The 25274-nt window shown below is 39.0% G+C and overlaps 2 protein-coding genes across 2 annotated transcripts in view; both read right to left on the minus strand.

The window, feature by feature from the left end:
* LOC131298931 (metalloendoproteinase 2-MMP-like) overlaps positions 1-25274 on the minus strand; it is a 50191-nt gene that overhangs the window by 17700 nt on the left and 7217 nt on the right. The gene's annotated exons all lie outside the window — the stretch shown is intronic.
* LOC131298929 (metalloendoproteinase 2-MMP-like) lies at positions 2117-3340 on the minus strand. The gene has a single exon (XM_058324433.1). The coding sequence runs from the start codon at positions 3323-3325 to the stop codon at positions 2330-2332; it is 996 nt and encodes a 331-aa protein (XP_058180416.1). The 5' UTR covers positions 3326-3340; the 3' UTR covers positions 2117-2329.

Raw genomic sequence — 25274 nt, forward strand, 5'->3', positions numbered from 1 at the left:
ATTCTTTCATCTGAAGTTTTCTGGTCAAATGAAGTTCATACGACTTGAAGCTTCATGGAAGAATTAGAAAGTGAAGTGAAGGAAAAATGATGGTATTTATTTTCGGGTGGACAAGCAACAAGCTTATCCAAAAAAAATACAGTAAAAAACCAGGTCAGCTTCTCTCACTGTCCCAAAATGAACTTGGTGGTTTGTGTGGTTCCACTTTGAATCCTTCGGAAATAGGATTTGTAAAACTGCATAGCTTCTCGCACTCTTGCATTTTTATATATGTTCTTTGTAGTAGTAATCGTACGTTGAATTGTCCCCTTCTTATTTGTGTAAGCTGATTAATTTTTTATGATTGGTCCCAGAATCTCCATATCATATTCACACAATCATTGCTCTAAATATATTTAAATTTTTACTGATAGGCCACCTTTTAGAAAAAACAATAAATGTTCAATGCTAACTTTTACTCACAGCTAGTCATGCCATCTTTGATTAATTTATGGGACGGAAGGGTAGTTTTAGAGAGAGAGAGAGAGAGTGTGACTTTTCTACAAGCGAGCACTCTAATCGGTTTTTTTCATGGACATCTATGGTTCTAGTCTTTTAGAGATCCGTTGGGTTCTAAGCAAGCTTGCTAGACATCAACGTAACTAAACAAAACGACTTAATTAAATATAATTCGTCGTACTGTTTGCAAAGTGTGCATTTTTTTGGCTAACACCACAAGAATCTTCTGAAATAAGTTTGAGAAGCTCTGTTTGGGTATTCTCAAGGTATACAACATTAGTTTTTGTGTGGGCTAGCCAGTCGGCACATCTGTTTGATGTTTTTGTTAATCCGAATTTGCTTCAGGCTTGTTAGTTGGGCCGGGATGAGCCGGTAGATTAATTTAGTATTGTGGCTCTTCAGGCTTCTCCTCTTATACTATTTAATTATGGACAATTGAAATGACTAATTTTGTATATATCTTATTGATAATAGATACGCTATTAGTGAGGAAAATGACTAATTTTGTGCATTTACGGGTTCTATAACTCTTGGTTTAATGTGAAAGGTATTGCAATCTTAGAAGAAAATCTTGTGAGGTTTTAAATAATGAATTCTACACCAAATTACCAAAAATGAAAAAATAATAATTATACACCCAATCTTTCCTATTGATTTTTATGTCCTGATGATGAGGTTGCTACTACAATTTATTCTAAATTATTACGAGGGAAAGCTACTAGTTGATTGATATTGCATGGCATTTGTTCGGTGTCATTCGCCGCTACACCGGGGAAGATTTTCTCCCTGTTTCTCTTCACCATATATTTCATTTGAAAGCTTCTTTGGAAAATGATTTTTTACTCCGGTTTTGTGCACACGTAATCTACTTTCAGAAGACTGTAATGTTAAAAGGGAAAAAAAAAGACTTTTATAGATTTTTGCAAACAAGCAAAATAGGCAATTTGGGGCAAATATTTTGGTCATTTATTGTCTCAATCAACCAACTTGTCAGAACTCTTGCAACTCACTAGGAGGTCGGGAGTTCGAGTCTCCCCACCTGCGTGTAGACATTCTTCCTTTAGAGGGCTTTTCTTTTGTTTCTTTGTTTCTTTGTTTCTACCATATTATGAGCTTATTTCTTATATTGGTTGAGTTGTTGGGCGTAGTTGTCTAGTGGACTCTAACAATTGATGTCGTGTTTCGGATTATGTACTGTGCACTTCATATTTAATGTAAAATGATCTCTTTTATCGATTGATAAAAAAAATCTCAATTAAATTATTTTTTTTTGGCTTAATCAATTTTGGATAGGAAATTGAATTTTTCCATTTGGTCACTATTGTTGGGTCCAATGGTGTAAACTTTGTAATGCTTTTCCATTTGAAAGAAAAATATTGTTAAATTCACTACAGTATTATCCTCTCCCGCTATTCCAATTAGCATTTTCTTGATTTTGTGAGGCCATGGTGCAATATATTAACCTTCCTCCAAAAAACATTTACAACGCCCTATCGTGTCTACGTATATACATTACCAAAGCAGATAATAAAGAAAAATAATTCGTGATTCTTTGAGATTCATCGATATGCAAGCAAGTTGAACTGGACACTGAATAAAAAAAAAAGGTCGATAAGATAAGGACTCTGAATTATTCTTTGATTAAACACTGATACATTTTAACTGGAACACTATGGTACTCTAGTATAGGGGAGGAAAAGGAAAAACACAAACAAGAAATACCCCCTTTTACTTTTTTCCTTTATTTTGGGGATGACTCTAATTCACATACTTCCATATATATGGCGTACGTCCATAGATCACTGTATTATTGGCCAAAGTATTCTTAATTTCACGTGTATAAAGTCCTAATTCCTTGTATGTCATCGGCATTCAAACCTTTGGTTGTTCCATCAAGAATGGAAGGCCACATGATAGCATCTCGGACTTTGCTATGTCCAAGTCCAAGAAGGTGCCCAATTTCATGCAAGGCCACAGTCTCTAGATGATACGAACCCCGGACCGGGCTCACGGTAAACGAATAGTCCCCGTTGTAGTGAAACCTCCCGTCAGTTGGGGCAAAAGCATGGGCTAAGATCCCATTAGCCCCATTGAATGGTGCCCCGTCCCCATGGTCACCACGATAGAACCCGATTTTAAGATCCGCACTCGTGAAGTTTTGACTCTGAGAGAATCTAAATTGTGTTTGGGAAGCCCATGTGTTGAATGCTCTGGCCACGGCGAATATGGCATTAGAGCTGGTTTGGGGAGCAAACGCGTAAGTGAGTTGGTACTGAGTTGGGGGCCATTTCACGTCACCAAAGAAAGTGAAATGAGAGACAGCGTGGATGGTGCTGTGGGTGTGATTGGCCTCTTTTTTGCCTCCTCGCATCCAGTTGGTGCCATTAACGATGTCAGGGACCCCACATCGAGGGGCCGTCATTTGGGACACGGTTTGGGCATCTAAAGCTCCGGTTGTCTTGAGATGGTAATTGAGCTGGTATGTTTTGACGGCAGCCTCCAACGAATCGTCGAAATTGTCGTCGTTGGCATGGGCTTGGTTAAGGGAGTAGTTTAGATAACCAAATGCCTCAAGATATTTCTTGAGTTGTTGGAGGCCTTTTACGGTCTCGCCTTTGTGGCCTCCTTCCAAATGCTTAATGAAGTCGAAGGATGTTGGGTTTTCAACCTTCGGTTTTGATGGCCTTGCATGAGAGGGGAGAGGAAGGGGTAATGAGACGAGGAAAATGCATAAGAAAAGCTGAAATAGTTTTGTTTCCATTTCTTTTGGTAGAGGGAAGCTTGTAGCTAGTCGGGTACTTGGTGGATTTGTGAATTTGAATCCCATGTCTTAGGCCTATTTATAGACTTCTTTGAAGAAAATATGGGTGGTATCAAGTTTTTTTATTTTATTTTTTAAAGAGGGGTGTATCATGTTGAGAGTTGTTCTTCTAAGGAGTTGCCGGGACCACCACAACTTAAGTTGTTCTCAATTTCATGATTTTATAAACTGTTCTGCTAACAAGTGTCTCCGGGCACAAGTTAAAGTGCATCCAGAGTAGCAATGTGGATGAAGCCCAAGTTAGAGATTAAGTTTTACTCGGTGGAGGACTTTAGGCTGTTTTTGGATGGTATCCGAAAGCTCAAATTGTAGTTCTTTTCTTTAGGCATTGTAACTGTCCAACTTTCTGTTGGATGGTCTTGCATTGTTTGTTTGTCTTTGTTTTCTCCCCTCGATGTACTCCTTCGAGTTTTTAATAAATTTCGTTTGCCGAGCCAAAAAAAAAAAGTGCATTAATTATGAAATATTCTCCAGCAATAAGATTTTATTACTATTAATGCGATTTTTCTAAAAACAAAGTCAACAACAATATAAATATATATACTTTCTCCACTATTTTAGCATGTAATTAAATATGTTACCGTAATGATATACTATAAACTGTACTCACAAAATGTAAACCATATAGTTTTTCTTTAGCCCGATACATTGGGTTCAATATTATCGATGAATCCAATTGGTGGGATTTTTCAACGCCGAGATCTTACTAATTTGCGATGAATCATCTGATTTTTCAATATTATTAGATGGAAAGGGCAATTGGTGGGATTTTCAACGCCGAGATCTTACTAATTCTTTCTATGAAATTAAAGACTGAGGTAGAAAGTGCACTAGCTTCTTTTATAATGTGCATTAGTTCGTCTTCTACGAGAGGGCAAAAGGAGATTGTAGGAGGTGAAAGAAACTGCTGCTATGACTTTCTATATATGTTTTGATTCTTGTTGTAGATAATGGTACGTAAATCTTTTCCAGTGATTTATTTTTGAGGGGATGTTTTCCCTTATTTTTTTTGGAAAGCTTCAGAAATGGAAAACGGCAAAAGGGCTAGATTCTTTTAGGAGATGACATAAATGTTGAGAAATATTCCATATATATTACACCTTAATTTGTGCCGCGGGGGCATTGGTTAGCATTTGCCTGTTACGAATTCATATGCATTTCGAGAATGGGCCTTAAAGAAAATTGGGGCGGAGTAATTCAATTGATATTGGGTCCAAGTGATATATGGTGGACTCTTCAGTACTGTTATTCCACAAGGAATTGGTTCTTAAGCATGCAAAACCGCAAAGGGCGGATCAATGCATCGTACAAACTCCATGTCCTGTCATGTTGCTCGTATTTTGCTTTGCTCCTTTACCGATATGCTTGTTTGTCTACTAAAATAATATATGGCTTTGCAGATAAAAAAAAAAGAGGTATCAAAGCCGGTGACTGACGATCTATATATGAGCAGACTCTCGGGACGTTGTGAATAGGCTAACACGGAGAACACTCAATGAGGCAGTAAATACCAAATACGATTCCCCATTTTAGGTCAAAATTAGGCATTGGCTGTTTGCATTTCTTTTTTTCCCCCTTCTTCTTCCTCCTATCGCTCTGATGGTCTGCTTGGGGAACTACGACCACACAAAATTGGAAGAAAGCTCCACTCTATTAGTCCATTGATCAACTTCCCAGAAACCTCAATCCTAGTCATGAGAATTCTTGATTCGAAAATCGATCCCGGACAACTCCCCCTGGGTTTGTGAACCCGCTTGGGGTGTCAAAACCGTTCTTTCCTAACTTGCTTGGGGAGTTGTTTACACCCATTTTTGGCCAAAAATCAGGAAATGGATTTATGGGTTAAAAGGTAGCCTCGAGGGTCGAGGCCCTAGCCTTGAAAGACCTTACGACCAGTTGCCCACGAATTAGGGCCGGTTCTTAAGAAATGATGGGCCTTCCATATAGGCTTAAATCAGTCAAAGGCCTAAGGCTTGAATCAGTCCACCAAGCCTGAGTATTTCGTCCAGGCCTAACCCAAATTCCTAGAAGTAACAAAGGCCTAAGAAATGGGCCCAAATCGGTAGAAGCCTTCGTTTTCTCACCAGGCTTGGGCTCAGAAGGCTTACATTGGGCAAAGGCCCATGATTTACCAATAAGTTCAGGCCCAATTGATGAAAGGCCCACTGCTTTAAGAGCATCGTTAAAGCATTTAATGAGCAATGAGGGGGCCTTAAGCTGCTCACAAGTAGCTCAAAGGCCTTAAACTGCTCACAAGGAGCTCAAAGGCCTTAAACTGCTCACAAGCAGCTCACAAGTAGCTCAAAGGCCTTAAGCTGCTCACAAGCAGCTCAAAGGCCTTAAGCTGCTCACAAGCAGCTCAAAGGCCTAGAATATTCCTGATAGGCAGGTCTGGGTAAGCTGCTCACAAGCAGCTCAAGGTCTGAACTGGTGGGATCCCATTCTTCAGCATGAAGCAAGGCCAGAGACAGGTGGCACACATGCAGCCTTTGGGGCTGTTGGTGAATGATTCATGCAGACCTAAGCAAGCTGCTCACAAGCAGCTCATCCAGGTCTAGTTAATCCTTTGTTTCTGGATCCTTCTTCCGTAAAAGATGAACCTCAGAGGATTTAGAGGGCCCACAAGTATGCAAGGTCCAATAAAATGATAAGAAAGGCCTGGTGAAGTATTGGTCTGCAGCTGTGGTGGGCCCGGAATGGCCTGGATACTGCAGAAACTGAAATTTTCTTTGCCCTTTTTCAAAGTTATATGCAAAAAAGAAGGATTTTTCAGGCCTTTACCATTTCCTTGGAGTAAAAGGCACGTTTTTATCAAAGAATAGCCTCTCATTGGAGCATTTTGAAGCAGCTCAAAAGGGACACTTGGTAGCCATGCATGAAGGCCTGTGGAAGCAGCTTGAACAGCTCAAGACCTGGAACATCTGCCTATAAATACCAGAGTTGAAGGCCTTGGCAAAGGTCCACGACCATCAAGCCCCCGGCTTATGCAAATTTATGTTTTAATTATCTTTTATCTTTCGGTCCCCGACCATCAAGCCCCCGACTTATGCAAATTTATATTTTAATTATCTTCTATCTTTCGGTCCACGACCATCAAAGCCCATGGCTTATCCAAATTACATTTCATTTATCTTTTAACTATTTTTATCTTTCGGTCCCCGACCAAACAAGCCCACAGCTTATCGTTCAATTACCTTTACTTTCTAGAATAGTTTGTACTCAATCTAGCCAAGCCTAGATTTTATTTCGTTTCCTTGTAATCAGACTTTGTTAAGCCGTTAATAAAGTCCATTTATTTCTGTTTTAGGCATTGCTCTACCTTTCTGTCCATTTTTCACACGATTAGGAAATTTTAAGTCCTTAGCCCGCAAAGGCAAACCACGAACCTCCTCACGGTCTCCACCTTTAGGCCGTGCACTTTCGTCCAGTTAGAAGTCAGATTGAGGCTTCCAGGCCTTGATACAAATTTGGGCAGCAATCCTGCCCTGGCACGCCCGCATCAGGCCTAGAACTGCACTACTTGCCGTTCCTAGGCCAATTGTTACTTTTTCGGAAACAAACAGGAGTTAAAACCGTTCTTTTCTCTTTCTGTGCACAATTTTCAATAAGTTTCTCTCCATTTATTACGTACTCTCGTCTTTTTATTTATCTCAAAATCCAAAGGGGAGTTGTCCAGGATGGATTTTCGAATCAAGAATTCCCACTAGGAGGGAGTTTTTTTGGGAAGTTGATCAATTGATTAATGAGTTTCTATAGTGAATTCTAATCAATTGACTTTAAGCAGTTGCCACTACTTAGAGCATCCACAGTGGACTAATTAAAATTAGATAATCAAAAGTTGTCACATCACTTTTTGATTATCTATTTAAAGGGTTGCTAATGTTAGCAATATAGATGTCAATACTAGCACAATAAACATTGAATAATTTAAATTTGCTATATCACATTTTCAACCTGTAAAAATCTAAAAATTGCCACCGTATAAAATAATTTTTTTAAAATAGTTTTCAAACTAATAAAACAGGTTATTAGAAATAAAAAATAATTTTTTGAAAACTTTTGTTTTGAAAAAACACTTTTCCGAAAAAGTTTTTAAAAAATAGTTTTTGAAAAAAAGATAGTTTTTTTTTTTAAATAACAGTTTTTGAAAGAAAAAAAAAAGATAGTTTAAATGTTTTTGAAAAAAAATTCTTCTAAAAATGTTGAGAGAGAGAGAGAGAGAGAGAGAGAGAGAGAGAGAGAGAGAGGGTTTTAGTTATTGGCAAAAAGTTGATAGTTATGATTATCTAAGGTCTAAAATTTAATGAGTTGCTAAAAGGTTATTAAATTTGATTATGCCACTATGAGCACTTTTCTGAAGAAACATTGCTAACTTTAGGAATCTTATTGTTTTGGTTATTCTTCTGCGGATACTCTAATAGTACCTTGTCATCTAAGATGGGTAATACGAAGTCTCCCACTATCTAGAGAAATTTTTCAGTGCCGGGTGGGTACCATGTGGTGTCCATTCGGAACATCCGAGTCATCTGATGCAATTTTGGCCGGTTTGAATTTGGAGAGAGAAAAAGGAGAGAGAAAGAGGAGGGTGAGAGGAGATTCAAAAGTATATCGAACGGCTCAGGAGTGCCAAGCAGGTTGTTAAATTTTGATTATGCCACTGTGAGCACTTTTCTGAACAAACATTGCTAACTTTAGCAACCTTATGATTTTGGTTATTCCACTGTGGATGTTCTAATAGTACCTTGTCGTCTAAGATGGGTAATACAAAGTCTCCACTATCCAGAGAAATTTTTCAGTGCCGAGGCAGTACCATGTAGTGCCCATTTGGCACATCCGAGTCGTCTGATGCGATTTTGGATGGTTCGAATTTGGAGAGAAAAAAAGGAGAGAGAAAGAGAAGGGGTGAGAGAAAAGAGAAGGTTTCAATCTGAGTCGTTCAAAAGTACATCGGACGGCTCAGGAGTGCCGAACAGACATTACATGGGATATACCTGCTCGATACCGAAAATTTTCTCCTACAAATTAATGGGAAACTTTGAAAATAAACAAAATTAATTCACCCAAAGTGGGGAGTCTAAATTATGGCAGTTTTGACAGAGGTTTATTGGTGTTTGGTTTTGATAGTGGAGAAAATTCTCAAGAAAATTTTCAGTGCCGGGTACCCACCCCGTAGTGCCCGCTTGGCAAATCCGAGCCGTTTGATACGATTTTGGATGACTCAAATTTGGAGAGAGAAAAATGAGAGAGAAAGAGGAAGGGTGAGAAGAGATAGGAGAGAAAATATGTCAATCTAAGCTATCCAAAAGTGCATCGGACCGCTCAGGATTGCCGAGCGGATATCACGTGGGATATACGTACCCGCTTGGCACTGAAAAATTTCTCCTACAAATGGGAGACAATGAAAATAAACAAAATTAATTGACCCAAAGTGGGATGTCTAAATTATGGCAGTTTTGATTAGGGCTGCTCAAAAAATTCGGTAAACCGTGAAATCGGTCCCGACCAAATTGATACGTACCTTTTGGATTTTATCCGTGTATTAATGGTCCGGACACGGATTGAAAACCGTTTGATGCGATTTTGGACGGCTCGGATTAGGAAAGAGAAAGATGAGGGGTGAGAGGAGAGAATATTTCAATATGAGTCGTTCAAAAGTGTATCGGACGTCTCAAGAGTGCCGAGCAAGCACCACATGGGATATACCTACTCGACACTTAAATTTTTCTCCTACAAATTAATGAGGAGACTTTGGAAATAAACAAAATTAAGTGACCCAAAATGGGGAGTAAATTATGGCAGTTTTGATAGAGGTTTATTGGTTTTTGGTTTTGATAGCGGAGAAATTTTTCAGTGCCAGGTGGATACCATGTGGTGCTCGCTTAGCACATCCGAGCTGTTTGATGCGAAAGTGGGATGTCTAAATTATGGCAGTTTTGATTAGGGCTGCTCAAAAAATTCGGTAAACCGTGAAATCGGTCCTAACCAAATTGATACGTACCTTTTGGATTTTATCCGTGTATTAATGGTCCGGACACGGATTGAAAACCGTTTGATGCGATTTTGGACGGCTCGGATTAGGAAAGAGAAAGATGATGGGTGAGAAGAGAGAATATTTCAATCTGAGTCGTTCAAAAGTGTATCGGACGTCTCAGGAATGCCAAGCAAGCACCACATGGGATATACCTGCTCGACACTTAAATTTTTCTCCTACAAATTAATGGGGAGACTTTGGAAATAAACAAAATTAAGTGACCCAAAGTGGGGAGTAAATTATGGCAGTTTTGATAGAGGTTTATTGGTTTTTGGTTTTGATAGCGGAGAAATTTTTCAGTGCCGGGTGGATACCATGTGGTGTCCGCTTAGCACATCCGAGCTGTTTAATGCGATTTTGGACTAATCAAATTTAGAGAGAAAAAAAGGAGAGAGAAAAAGGAGGGTGAGAGGAGAGAGAATGTTTCAATCTAAGTCGTTCAAAAGTATATCGAACGGCTCAGGAGTGCCAAGCAGGTTGTTAAATTTTGATTATGCCACTGTGAGCACTTTTCTGAACAAACATTCCTAACTTCGGCAACCTTATGATTTTGGTTATTCCACTGTGGATGTTCTAATAGTACCTTGTAGTCTAAGATGGGTAATACAAAGTCTCCACTATCCAGAGAAATTTTTCAGTGCCGGGGCAGTACCATGTAGTGCCCATTCGGCACATCCAAGTCGTCTGATGCGATTTTGGATGGTTCGAATTTGGAGAGAAAAAAAGGAGAGAGAAAGAGAAGGGGTGAGAGAAAAGAGAAGGTTTCAATCTGAGTCGTTCAAAAGTATATCAGACGGCTCAGGAGTGCCGAACAGACACTACATGGGATATACTTGCTCGATACCGAAAATTTTCTCCTACAAATTAATGGGAAACTTTGAAAATAAACAAAATTAATTCACCCAAAGTGGGGAGTCTAAATTATGGTAGTTTTGACAGAGGTTTATTCGTGCTTGGTTTTGATAGTGGAGAAAATTCTCAAGAAAATTTTCAGTGCCGGGTACCTACCCTTTGGTGCCCGCTTGGCAAATCCGAGCCGTTTGATATGATTTTGGATGGCTCAAATTTGGAGAGAGAAAAATGAGAGAGAAAGAGGAAGGGTGAGAAGAGATAGGAGAGAAAATATTTCAATCTATGTTATCCAAAAATGCATCGGACCGCTCAGGAGTGCCGAGCGGACATCACGTGGGATATACCCGCTTGGCACTGAAAAATTTCTCCTACAAATGGGAGACAATGAAAATAAACAAAATTAATTGACCCAAAGTGGGATGTCTAAATTATGGCAGTTTTGATTAGGGCTGCTCAAAAAATTCGGTAAACCGTGAAATCGGTCCCGACCAAATTGATACGTACCTTTTGGATTTTATCCGTATATTAATGGTCCGGACACGGATTGAAAACCGTTTGATGCGATTTTGGACGGCTCGGATTAGGAAAGAGTGAGAGGAGAGAATATTTCAATCTGAGTCGTTCAAAAGTGTATCGGACGTCTCAGGAGTGCCGAGCAAGCATCACATGGGATATACCTGCTCGACACTTAAATTTTTCTCCAACAAATTAATGGGGAGACTTTGGAAATAAACAAAATTAAGTGACCCAAAGTGGGGAGTAAATTATGGCAGTTTTGATAGAGGTTTATTGGTTTTTGGTTTTGATAGCGGAGAAATTTTTCAGTGCCAGGTGGATACTATGTGGTGCCCGCTTAGCACATCCGAGCTGTTTGATGCGATTTTGGACGAATCAAATTTGGAGAGAAAAAAAGGAGAGAGAAAGAGGAAGGGTTAGAAGATTTTAATCTGAGCCGTTGAAAAGTGTATCGGACGGCTTAGGAGTGCCGAACAGGCACCACGTGGGATATACCAAATGAACACTGAAAAATTTCTCCTACAAATTAATGGGAGAGTTTGAAAATAAACAAAATTAATTGATCCAAAGTGGGATGTCTAAATTATGACAGTTTTGATTAGGACTGCTCAAAAAATTTGGTAAACTGTGAAATCAGTCCGGACCAAACTGATACGTACCTTTTGAATTTTATCCGTAGATTAATGATCCGAACACGGATTGAAAGCCGTTTGATGCGATTTTGGACAGCTCGGATTTGGAAAGAGAAAGAGGAGGAGGTGAGAGGAAAGAGAATGTTTCAATCTGAATCGTTCAAAAGTGCATCGGACGGCTCAGGAGTGCCGAGTAAGCACCACATGAGATATACCTGCTCGACGCTTAAATTTTTCTCCTACAAATTAATGGGGAGACTTTGGAAATAAACAAAATTAATTGACCCAAAGTGGGGAGTAAATTATGGCAGTTTTGATAGAGGTTTATTTGTCTTTGGTTTTGATAGTGGAGAAAGTTTTCTGTGCCGGGTAGGTACTACGTGGTGCCCGCTTGGCACATCTGAGCCGTTTGATACGATTTTGGACGGCTCAAATTTGGAGAGAGAAAAAGGAGAGAGAAAGAGGAAGGGTGAGAAGATTTTAATCTGAACCGTCCAAAAGTGCATCGGACGGCTCAGGAGTGCCGAGCGGACACCACATGGGATATACCTATTCAGCACTGAAAAATTTCTCCTACAAATTAATGAGAGACTTTGAAGATGAACAAAATTAATTGACCCAAAGTGAGAAGTCTAAATTATGGCAGTTTTGATTAGGGTTGCTGAAAAAATCCAGTGAACCGTGAAATCAGTCCTGACCAAATCGATCCATACCTTTTGGATTTTGTCTGTGAATTACTGGTCCGGACACGGATTAAAAAATTAGAAAACTCTGACTCGCGGTTCGGTCTACGAATTTTCATTAGGAAACTGTGGATTAACCGAACCGGATCGTAAGTTATTTTTTTTATATAGATAATAAATATATATTTATATAATTAATTATTAGTAATGTTAAAAAAAATTTCTACCAATGTTTGTATTTTATCTTAATAATGAGATATAGTGTAGACAAATCGTAGTTTTTTGGTATAAGTAACAAGTAACCATAGTCTAGTTTCAGTAGTTCGTTTCTTTTTCAGCTTTCCTAATTTCTATTCCTCGTTTCTTTTCCCACTTTAATGTCTTTTTTTTTTTTTTGTGGGTTTATGTTATGTACTATAATGATACAATTTACTAGTGTTTAAACTTTTTTGAATTTGATTTCTAAAGTAGGTCTTTGGTAGTTTATGTAACAAATACTTTCTGGTGGTGTTAAATTTAATTTTGAGTGTAACCTTCTACCCTTTTAGTGTGGGATATGCTTGGCTGCTTGAGCTTTATTTTTGTGAAAATCCGTGGACAAAATCGTAACTGAACCGTATGATTTTTGGTCCGGACATAAATTTCATTTTGTAAAAACCGTAACTAGCAGTTCGGTCCCTGGATTCCTAGGAATCCAAATCGAACCGGACCGCGAGCAGCCCTAATTTTGATAGAGATTTATTGGTCTTTGGTTTTGATAGAGGAGAAATTTTTTAGTGCTAGGTGGGTATCACTTGATACCCGCTCGGTACATGCGAACCGTCTGATGCGATTTTGGACGATTCGGATTTGGAGGGAGAAAAAGGCTCTAGAAATCAAGTTTTTCAGTGCTGAGCTGGTATATCTCATGTGGTGCCCGCTCGGCACTCGTGAGCCGTCTAATGCACTTTTGGAGGACTCAAATTTTGAAACATTTTTTCTCCTCTCACCCCTCCTATTTCTCTCTCCTTTTTCACTCTTTAAATCCGAGCTGCCCAAAATCGCATTGGACGGCTCGGATGTGTCAAGCGGGCACCACGTGGTACCCATCTGGCAATGAAAAATTTCTCCATTTGTAGAATAATCAACTATTCATAATTTGTTGCTAGGAACATTCATTTTATTTATCCCAACTAAGACGAACACCAAAAATACAATGATCGTCATATTTGTTTGGTGAAAAAACTGAATAATTCAATGCATGTTACAAGTTTGGATGGCGAAATTGCCACGATCACATTTGCTAGGGACACAACAAATTGTGCTGACTGTCCATTATACCCTTGTTTAGTCAAAGTGATAGAACTCAATGCTCCTCGATCATGTCAGAATACGGGTAACACTCTGGATTATCAATATACTTGTAAATCGAGAGAATGAACAATTGAGAGCGGAAACATACTTCTACACAATAGAAATTGAACCGGCCTCTTCATCAGTCTTTTCAGTCAATAAGATGTATGAAAATGAAGAAGTTACTTACTTTCTTGTTATTAGCTAAAAGTAAGAAACTGAAAGAGGACGTAATAATCTGGTCATGCGCGTACATGGGTATCTTCTTACGAGGGTTTCAAAACAAGAATAAATTGAAGAAAAGTGGAATGAAGGAATATTAGAAGTAAACGAACAGAGAAGGGAAAGAATGGGCCCTTCCACGTACACAATACGCTTTACCTCTCACTACAATGGAAAACCCATTTGGCCCATTCTCTTCCCTCTCTGTTCGTCTACTTCTAATATTCCATTCATTCCACTTTTCTTCAATTTGATTCTTGTTTTGAAACCCTCATAAGGAGTGATTATTCAGTGCCCTAGTGGCATTGTCAAGTGGCGCCCCCAGTAAACTCTGCACCACATATTTGTGTGGGCCGGCTTCAGTTTTGTTATGGGCGTAAATAATAAAGTGAAAAATTAGGGCATCACGTGGCATGTTCATGCGGCATTGAATAATTTTTCACATGGAAGACAGTAGCAGGCCGAGCAAAAAAGCTCATGCCATTTCCGAACGTGATCCAGTATCCTTATCAACTTCAAGTCATCTTTCTCTCAACGTTCGGAACTCCGAAGGCCTCCGTAGCCGAGGGTCTCGCTAATTACGACTTCCTTAATCGCCTCAGTCTCCAGCACCCACGCGAGTGAGAAACGCGCTCGGATTGGACACCCTCCGAGGTCGCACAACACGCTCGGTGCCGAACAAAGCATAGCCATCGTTCCAGCTCGCCTGCGTGGGAACAGCAACCGTGGCAATGATGATGGTTGTGACGTCATCCAAACGGTTATGAGGATAACGATGGTGGCACGTGAAGGTGCCAGCTCATCCTGTAAATGGTTACAAAACCCTAAACGTGACATAAGAGTGACGTCAGCCGACGCGTGTTGAGCGTTGGTGCAATCTTGGAGATCAAGCTAAGAGGTTCCCTATAAATATCCCATCATGCCTACCTTGAAAAGGTATGCACAGATAAACCCTAGCTCCTGGTTCTTAATTTCTCTCTGCAAGTAAACTGACTCTTGCACCGGAGGGCCATCCCGGAGGACCTCCGGTGTGGTCTTTAGTTGTGCTTCATTTTTGCAGGGCGAAGGAAGGAACTAGGAGCAGATCTCGAGCCCATATTCAGAAAGCATGAACCACTCGGGACGGAGCCCCACAAAGACCAAGAGAGACATTTGAGGGCAAAACTATCAGACCATATGAACAATAATCGTGTCATTAACCAATACGATCGTGGACGCATTATCGCCCCCCTTCTTTATTTTGAAGACATTACACATCTTGTTCAAAGTGCTCGTAATTCATGTTAAGAGTTTGACTTCTCCTGATTATCGTAACTGATCATTTACAGTGGCGTTGTAAAAACTTTAGTGTAAGTCTGCAGTAGGGCGACAAAGAAACAGGACCCAACGAAAAAATCATGGTAAAGATTGGCAACCCAAACCTCATCCCAATTCCGAATTTTCATTTTTAACCTTCAAACCCAACCCAAACCTCTACACCTCAAACTCAAACCAAACCTGGACTACGAAGGATGTGGAAGCCGCCGATAATTGCTAGAGCCATGAAGGTTTGTCGGATTCAAGATTGAGATTTTGAGGGCCTCACATGCAAATAGCTCTCTCTCTCTCTCTCTCTCTCTCTCTCTCTCTCTCTCTCCCTCCCATGTTCATCATGATCATAAGTTGTTAATCCAGATTTTGCCAATTGAAAGCGTCCATGGACGAATCAAATATGAAAAAATGTATTGAGGTTTGTCGGTTTTGGGAGAGAGAGAGGATAGCTAGGGACGAGAAAAAGAGGAGGTAAAGGGTAATGTTTGTATGTAACCAACAAAGGATATTTGGAGATAATGCAGCAAATCCCGAGTTGGACACTTGGGGAGTGGACTAGGCCGTGAAGTTGCGGACCGAACCACTATAAATCCTTGCGTTTGATTCTTTCTTCCCTACTCTCTTTACTTTCCATCTTGCATATCAATATTGCATGAGTAGAATAGTATATCATTGAAATTGGAATTGTAGTTGAATAGATTGCAATTCGTTTTTTAAAATTCCGCATTATATTTGAGATACCCAATTCACCTCCTCTCTTGGGTTGCTATTTGGAGCAACAGTTACTCCATCGTCCTTGAATTAACCTACAGAAAAGAAATTTCCTCTATCAAAAATTGAGACACAGAAGCAATCGATATGGATTGTGCTTGATACCCAGATCAGTAGGTACACAGCTGTGGTCACTGCTAAATTTAGTTGTACGGAGAGGTTGGGTCCAACTCTGGTAATGGTCGCAAAATGCATATCTGCAATTTCAAATCCATCACCTCCCGGTGGTTTTTTCCGAAACTAGAAGAGAAGATTTGAATGAGGGGCTTATAAAAAAATAAAAAAATAAAAAATTTGAATGAGGGGGTGAAAGATCCATGAGAAGAGGAAACAGAGAGAGTAGAAGATCTCTCTCTTTCTAGAGAGAGAGGTGTTAAAGGCCGAGGACAACTTTGTCACAGTTTATGACTTGTCGTGGCTTTAATAAACTGCCTCGTGGCATTAGCGCCACCCTTTATAATATCAATTGTTATCGTTGTAGCAAAAAAAAAAAAAATCAATTTTGACGAAGCACCAAAAAAATGTGTCTTTTTCCCCTATCTATGGAATCTCTATTTTCTTTGAAATTATGAAAATTCATTTTTGAATTGCACAAAAACGAAAAACGATGCAAATAGGAGAGCTTGAAACAAAAAATTATTCTTTCTCCTCCTTTCTGAAAATTTTGAAGGTGGGGGTACGTACCAGTGAGAATGAAGATTAGAGAAAGAGAGAGTGCGCGCATGTTGCACTCCATTAAAATCATGCACTCACCGAGTGGCCTGTGAGTTGAATTAACTTGTGTGGGGTGGGGTCAACTAATTTGATTCTTGGCAAAAGATTTCTAATTTTTGTTATGCAAGTGGCAGAATTTGGTTAGTAATTAAGAGATTATTAAATTTGATTATTCTTATGTGAATACTATTTCTTAGCAAATATTGTTAACTTTAGCAACGGTTTAGTTTTAGTTACGCCATTGTGCATATAGTAGTACCTCACAAGAACTTTGCAAAGAAGAAGAAGTTGCGTTTTTTTCCTTTATAGTATAAAATAACACATCTTCAAGGTAAATCATTAGAATTGGAATTTATATTTCCTCTATGACACTTGTGAAAACGCCATTGGCAAATTGCATTCTTTCAACAAATCAGTGAACCGTCGAGACCAAAAATCCAGTCCCTCCAAACAAGACTCATTTTTTCCCTCTAGTCTTCTTCAATCGTTTATATTGAACTATGAACCCCCAATCTAGCAAATAAGACTTCTGCACACACAAAGGGTTGCCCCAGTGATTCGGGCGGATGCTTAAGTTTTGGGAGTACTCTTTAAGGTTTGGGTTCAATTTCCCAAAGAGTGAGTAACCTAGAGTGAGTATGGGGCGGTGACTGGTCTGGTTGCGTTAGCTCCCCCGGAGTTTTGGATTGCGTAGTCGCATCCATTTAGTGATTTGGCTGTAGAGCTGTTTCTCCCTTACCAAATAAAAAAATAAAAATTAAGACTCCTGCAGTTTTAATGTAAAGTTGGTCTCCTAAATTTGATTTTTTTAGCTCCGATACCTAAAAATGTCTGGGCCAATTTACGTGCCCTTCAAATAATCTTAAGGGGAACAATTCCCCGTCCACTAGCAAGGGACATTCAAAACCGAAGCAAAGATCCTTATGAACTGACCCAACAAGAGTTGATAGCACGTGAAAAGTTTCGAACTTAAGACTTTGGGAGAAGAAAACCATTAAAAATATGACTGAGGACAATGTTTAATTTTCTTCACAACTACGACCATTTTTAAGGCAATGCAAAAAGTGTTTTTGTTTTTTTTCAAATACGAATTATCTAATCAACCAAAAGCGTGTATTTTAAGAACTCAGAATTAAATCGAAAATGCCGAACAAGCAGATTTTTACTTGTTTGATGCAAAAAAGGTTAATTATAATTACCTATATAATGAACGGACTTCGGATTGAGGCACATAGCACCGTGCTACGCGCACTACTGGACAACACCAGCCCCTAACTCATAATGAACTATCTCTCTCTTCATTTCTTCGTAGACCAAATGATTCAACCGCTAATGGCATTTTCTTTATCAATCTGTCGGAGAGAAAAAGTAACTAAGTGCTTGTCTGGCGGTATAATTTGAAAAAACATTCAAGAATTACGTTCCAAAACAACAGTAGTTTTTTCAAGAAGGGAAAGTCTACAATACATACCATTCAAAAGGGTGTACCATATGCACCTATTTTATGGTTTATTCATAACATTTTCGTGTGTAATGTGTTTTGTAACTTTTGTTCTAGAACTCATAACCTTTCAGCAATACGATTCGTAACATTATTATTATGATTCATAACATTTTGGTATATCTCGTAACCTTAATACGATTCGTAACATTTTCTGTATAATTCATAATATTTTAGGAGTACATATGATATACACTCAAATAAATGATGTGTATTGTAGTCTTTCCCCTTTCAAGAAACATTAAATTATACCTCTACAATATTGAAAACAACGAGTTTGTTAGAAACATGTTGCCCTGTTTTGTGTATTACTTTCCTTTCCACCATATTATATTTTTCCGTTTTCCGACTTCCGAGATAGCGAGAACTTTTATAAAAGCTCTCCTATTTGCATTGTTTTTCGTTTTTGCACAATTCAAAAATGATTTTTTCCTTCTTAATTTCAAAGAAAAATGGAGATTCCACAGATTGGGAAAAAAAAAAAACATATTTTTATTGATGCTTTGTCAAAACTGATTTGTTTTCCAACCAAAAATTATGAAAATAGTTCTCCTAATGTAGGTTAAGATTCTGAAAGGTTTTATATTTTTATTCAAGAATTTGAAAGATTTTATATTCTAATTCTAGAATCATAAAAATAAGAATATAGAATCTTCCAAGATCTTATCCTACATCTCCACACAAGTAATTTACGGTGAGGACTTCGTAGCAGTTGTCTTTAGGTTAGTAAAAAATCACACAATCAAGATCCAGATCAATCTCATTCTAGCCAAGCCTATATCAGTACTCATTCAGTTTCGTGCACAATCAAGATCATGATCAAGATCAATCCATCCTAGCCATGCCTATCACTCATGACTCATTCAGTTTCGTGCACAATCAAGATTAAGATCAAGATCAATCTCATTCTAGCCACGCCTATCACTCATTCAGTTTCGTGCACAATCAAGATCAATCTCATTCTAGCCACCCCTATAACTCATTCAGTTTCGTTTGTATATGACCCCTAATTAGAGGAGCCCCCGATTCCATCAACGTTTAAAATTCTTATGGAAAATGCTATTGCTAACCTCCTCCCGTTCGGTTTAGGATAATGGGCAGAAAGTGAATCAATATTCAGAGTACTTATTATCCTCCGCCTAATGGGTAAAAATTAATCATTCTCATTGTCGCCCACCTTCAAACTGAAAATTATTCTCTTTCCTCTTTGTCTTGTCTTTCCCCTTCATTTTCAGGCGTGAAATTATCACTACAGTGACATCTATTATTTTTATTATGGACAAAAAAGAAAAAACCATTGTAGAACTTAACAATATCATTAAATTTAGTAACCAATAAATTTATGGAATATTTAAATATCCATCATTTTTATCCATGCCATGTAAGAATTCATCTCGCCCTTTTTTCATGCTTATGTTTTCATCCTCTTAGTGTGTGAATTACCTATCTTGCCCATTTCCCTATGATATATATATATATATATATATATATATATATATATATATATATATATATTATGTTATATTGCTTTCCTAATTTAGTTGGATTGGATTGAATTGTTTTCCCAATTTAGTGGGATTAAATTGGATTATTTTCCTAATTCAGTGGAATTTGGTAATTTAAATATGATTGATACTTTTCTCTCTTTTTTTATCATGGAATGTATTTGAGAAATCAATTTTATTAGGAATATGATATGATAAGTTGACCATACATTTACATGTTTTCTTCATTCTTCGAATTGGCTAACCAGGCAACAAAAAGTCATATTTTCCATTGATCTTATTACATGGAACATGGCTAAATTATCATAAAAAAAAAAATAACATGACATACTCAAACCGTTACATCGTTAAATGGTTAAATTACCATGACGATTACAACGTGAATACGATAAATATCCCATGATTCGAACAAATATTTCATGTTAAACGGTTCAAATATGGTTAAATTACCATCAAAACAAGTTATCGTGATCAGCGCTTCATGGTTAAATTATCATGTCGATTTCAACATTTCATGACGATTCATATACTGACAGGAACCCAACTTTCAAAAAAATCCATCTCGTTACAAGGAAAAAAATAATGCCTATTTAATTTCTAAGAAAAGGAACTCAACATTGACAATACCAATTGGAAACCCACAAGGATGTGGAGATCATGGATGCTCTAAGATCGTGCAGATTGTGGACTCCGTCTTTGTTGTCGTCTTCGTCGTCGCAATCGAGTTCGGACTATGGCCATCAAGCTCGAGTTCCGACGTTTGATGCCGGTCGTCGATAGACGTGCGACCAATAGTGGCGGTGTAGTGGCCCAAAAAAATGGGGCTCCGTACTGACTCCGAAGACATACCACCGAGCTCCATACCGACCCCGGAAGCATATTACCGAGGGCTCTGTACTGACCCCGAAGACATATTACCGACGGCACCCGAGGGCTCCGTACCAACTCCGAAGACATACCACCGAGGGCTCCGTACCGACCCCGGAAGCATATTACCAAGGGCTCTGTACCGACCCCGAAGACATATTACCGACAGCACCCGAGGGCTCCGTACCAACCCCGGAGACATACCACCGAGGGCTCCATACCGACCCCCGAAACACAGTACCGAGGGCTCCCGAGCAAGCCTCCTGCGCCTAATGAGACACATCATCGAGAAGAATCCTCGCGAAGGGCTGACCTGGCCATGTGCTCCGTAACCGCCTTATCCGGTGCGTTATCTATGATGTCACCCGAGGCGGTTACCTGAGCGTGACCTCCACGCACTAACTTGGAGGCTAAGCAAACCAAGATCTATAAATACAAAGGGACTCTAATCTAAAGAGGTATGTCATTCTTCCCTAACCCTAACCCTAGACCTAAACCTCTCTCCTTACATCTAACTTGATCGTCGGAGGGTCACTGGGCTTCCACAGCCTTAGTGACTTGTTGCAGGTCCAACGGCGGAGGCGCGGAGCAAACGGAGGAAGGAACCGAAATCCTTTCGCGATCAAGATTCCGACAATCGGTGGAAAACGCCGGTTTTGTCGTCTGAAGCATGAAATAACACTGTTCATTGCACTGTTCATGTTCTTCCCGAGGTCTATATCCTTCCCGAGGCCTATCTCCTTCCCGAGGCCATCGACGCTCTTCCCGTCATGGCCAAACAGTCGTTAGGGAGGACGCTCTTTCTCCCTAACCCGAGGCCTATCTTCTTCTCCTTAGATCTAACTTGATCATCGGAGGACACAAGGAGCTATAAAGAAGGAGCCAGGAGTGGAACCCGAACCGATTGATCCAAAATCGAACCCCGACAGGCGGCAACGGCGACGGAATCGATGGTGGCTTTCCAGTTGGCGTCTTCGTCTTCCTCCCGCTGTTGTTGCTGCCAACACCGCTACTCTGCCAACATGAATGCAGCGTACGGGGACAATGGATGCGAGCGACAAGGACGAGGATGTGGAGGACGCCGATGTGGGGTGAAGTGCATGCGTTGATTTTCTTCACCGAACGTCGAGATAATGGAGAATTGGTTGTATTGTCTTCTTCTCCATCTTCTCCATCGTTTTCTGTTATATTGAACAACTATGGAGGATTTGAAACGGGTCTTGGCAGGAGGACGACGACGGCAGTGGAACATGTTCATATGGTTTGTGGACAGGAGGATGGCGAGAATGATGGAGTTGGATTGTGGGTTATAGAACCAATCCCGTGAATTAGGTGCAGATTAGGTGCATGTTCTAGTAATGGAGATATGGATCTGTTTGTTGCCGGATTTTGTGCAGTAAAGTATATCTCATAATCACCATTAGGACCTCCAACTTTAGGATTCCATCCCAAAATTCAATGCATATATATGGTATTAAGTTTTCATGGAAATAATAAAAAAGGGCACTTTTGGAATTAAAAAAGAGTGAGGATGAAAACATAAGTGCCAAAATTGAGCAGGATGAAAACTTAAAGAAAGTGATTTCTGAGGATGATTCTTTAAGTATCCCTAAATTTTATTGAATAGTAAAAAGCTGTTTTGACAAGTTTTGATTATCTAATTTTGATTAGGCTCCGTTCCGGAAAGGAAAATAAGTACTTATTTTTTAAGAAGGCAATTTCAAGCTCAAAAATCATGTGCTTACGCAAATTATTTTTCTATGAATTTAGATCTTATTTGATAGATCTCATTGAAATCTTTAATACGATGCAAAAAAAAATTGAAAAATTATTTTTCATTTACATTATTTTTGAGTTTAAAAATGTGAAATAAGTACTTATTTTTTAAAAAGGTGTTCTGGAACGGAGCCTTAGTCCATTGTGGTAAGTAAATGATTCGAAAGTTCATTGTGAGGATGGGATTATGGAAATACACAAGAATCTACACAACTCTCATTCAAGAATCCAAATCAGATCAAGAACTGATTTTTAGGGTTTTTCTATTCACGACATTCATCTCTCTTGAATGAAGACAGAGTACACTGGAGCTTATATACTCCCACTTAATCTCAGATTAGTTAGCTCTTAACTAACAAACTAAACTAACCACAGAAACTTAACCAAACTAAACTAATTGACTGCCAGCTCAGCATTGCTATATGTATCTAAAGAATGCAGAAAATCACTTAGTGATTTCTGCTTACAGTCCCCTGCATCAACCCCCATGAGTTTGGATTTTAGAAACAAAAACCTAGCAACAGAGAGAGATTTGGTGAAGATATCAGCAATCTGCTCCAAAGTCCCAATATGCTGAACCTGTAGTTGTTTGCTGAGAACCTTTTCACGAATAAAATGATAGTCCACCTCAACATGCTTAGTCCTTGCGTGAAAAACAGGATTAGCAGCTAATGAAATTGCTGACTGGTTGTCACACCAGATAATAGGAGAACCAGAAACAGAAACATGTAAATCCACCAAAAGTTGTTGAACCCAAGAGAGATCAGCTGCTGTATGTGCCAATGATCGATACTCTGCCTCAGTAGATGATCGCGCAACGGTATGTTGCTTTTTGGAACACCATGAAATCATATTTGAACCCAAAAACAAACAAAAACCTGAGGTAGATCTGCGATCTAAATGATCACCTGCCCAATCCGCATCAGAGTAAGCAGTAAGCATCAGAGGACTAGGAACAAAAAGAAGGCCTTGATTTAAACTACCCTTGAGATATCTTAGAATTCTTTTCACAGCAATGAAATGACTATGCTTTGGGTTGTGCATATGTTGACATGCCAAATTGACAGCAAAAGAAATTTCAGGACGTGTCAATGTAAGATACTGAAGTGAACCTACTATAGTTCTATACCACTGTTGGTCAGAAAAAGGAGGATCAGGATCCAGTACTGCAGGCTTCACTGAGGAAGGAGAAAAACTAGACTTGCAATCGTGCATGCCTGCCTTGAATAGTAAATCTGTTGCATATTTTGTTTGAGATAGAAGCAGACTAGAACCATGCTTCAGAGCTTCTATTCCCAAAAAATAGCTCAAAGTCCCAAGATCCTTCATAACAAACTTAGTCCCTAGAAGAGTAATCAGTTCATCTATATATGAAGTATTGCTCCCAGTAATCAGAATATCATCAACATACACCAGAATAAGAGTGGTCCCTTGATCATTGTGAAGAGTAAAAAGAGAGGCATCAGCCTTACTATTGTCAAAACCTTGACTAAGCAAAAATGCAGAAAAAGTAGAGAACCAGGCCCGTGGAGCTTGCTTGAGACCATACAAGGCTTTAGTCAACTTACACACATAATGAGGGAAAGAACTATTTTGATAACCGAGCGGTTGTTTCATAAACACTTCTTCTTCGATCGCTCCATGTAAAAACGCATTAGACACATCCAATTGACGAATATTCCAATTATAATGAACAGCCAAGCTTAAGACAACCCTTATAGTAGGCTGTTTGATAACAGGACTGAATGTCTCTGTATAATCCAACCCTTCAAACTGCTGATTTCCATTGGCTACCAATCGTGCTTTATATCTGGCTACACTACCATCAGAGTTTTGTTTGATCTTGTAAATCCACTGACATCCTATAATGTTAGCATTAGGTGGTGGAGGAACAAGTGTCCAAGTGCCTTGTTTGACTAAAGCTTGAAATTCTTCCCCCATGGCCTATTGCCACACTGTATGTTTCATAGCCTGAGAAAAATGAGTAGGTTCTGTAGTGGGCAAAACAGAATCAGAAACAACTGCACTGAGACTTCATGGATATTTTGGTTTAACAATGCCATTCTTAGATCTTGTAGTCATAGAATGAGAAACAGGAGGTGGAACAACAGAAATGGGTAAGGATACAGGTAAAGATGAGGATGAAAGAGACAAAGAAGTAGGACTGGAGGATAAGAGAGGAGAAAAGGCATCATTATTGAAGGATACAGGCAAGCAAGAAGAAGAAATATGAGGAACTGCGTAAGAGACAACAACAGGAGAGACAGGTGCAGGGGCAACAGTAGTAGAAAATGTAGGAAGAGACACAGAAATAGGCAATTGTACTATAATGTCATCAAAGGATGTAAGAGGAAAAGATAGAGAAGGAGGAGGTAAATCACATGAAGAGGTATGAGAAATGAAAGATAGAGATACAAAAGGAAACTCATGCTCGACAAATTTGACATGTCTAGAGATATAAACTCGATCCTGAACTGGATCATAGCATTTATAGCCCTTAGATGTCTCACTATACCCCAGAAACACACATGGTGTAGATTTTGGAGCAAGTTTATGAGGAACATAGGGCTTAAGCCAAGGATAACAACAACAACCAAAAGGCTTTAAAGCCAGGTAATTTGGGGAAGTATTGAATAGCACATAAAAAGGAACTTGAAATTTCAAAGAAGAATGAGGTAACCTATTCGCCAAGTACACAGCTGTAGTAAGAGCCTCTAGCCAAAATTTACTGGGCATTTTAGCTTGCAGCAGAAGAGTTATGGTTGTTTCGATTAGGTGTCGGTGTTTTCGTTCTACAACTCCATTCTGTTCTGGTGTATGGGGACAAGAGGTTTGATGAAGAACTCCAGTAGACAAAAATAGATGAAGAAGAAAGTGATTAACAAATTCACCCCCATTATCACTTCTAACAATCTTAATAGAAGTATGAAATTGGGTAGAAACATAAGATTTGAATTCAGCAATTTTCTGCTTAACTTCAGATTTATAATGCACAGGAAACAACCAAGAATATCTTGAAAAGTCATCAATAACCAATAAGTAATATCGAAAACCTTTATTAGAAGGGATGGGAGCAGGGCCCCAAACATCCATATGGACTAGTTGAAAGGGAGCAGTGGTTTTTGATATAGACAAAGGAAACTGCAACTTATGGCTTTTGGCCATATTACAACAAGAACAATTCAACATTACAGACTTAGAGATAGCTAAACTAAGCTGATTTATTAAAGCATGAAACAAAG

This window comes from Rhododendron vialii, chromosome 8a (assembly GCF_030253575.1).
Source record: "Rhododendron vialii isolate Sample 1 chromosome 8a, ASM3025357v1".
Classification (NCBI taxonomy): Eukaryota; Viridiplantae; Streptophyta; class Magnoliopsida; order Ericales; family Ericaceae; genus Rhododendron; species Rhododendron vialii.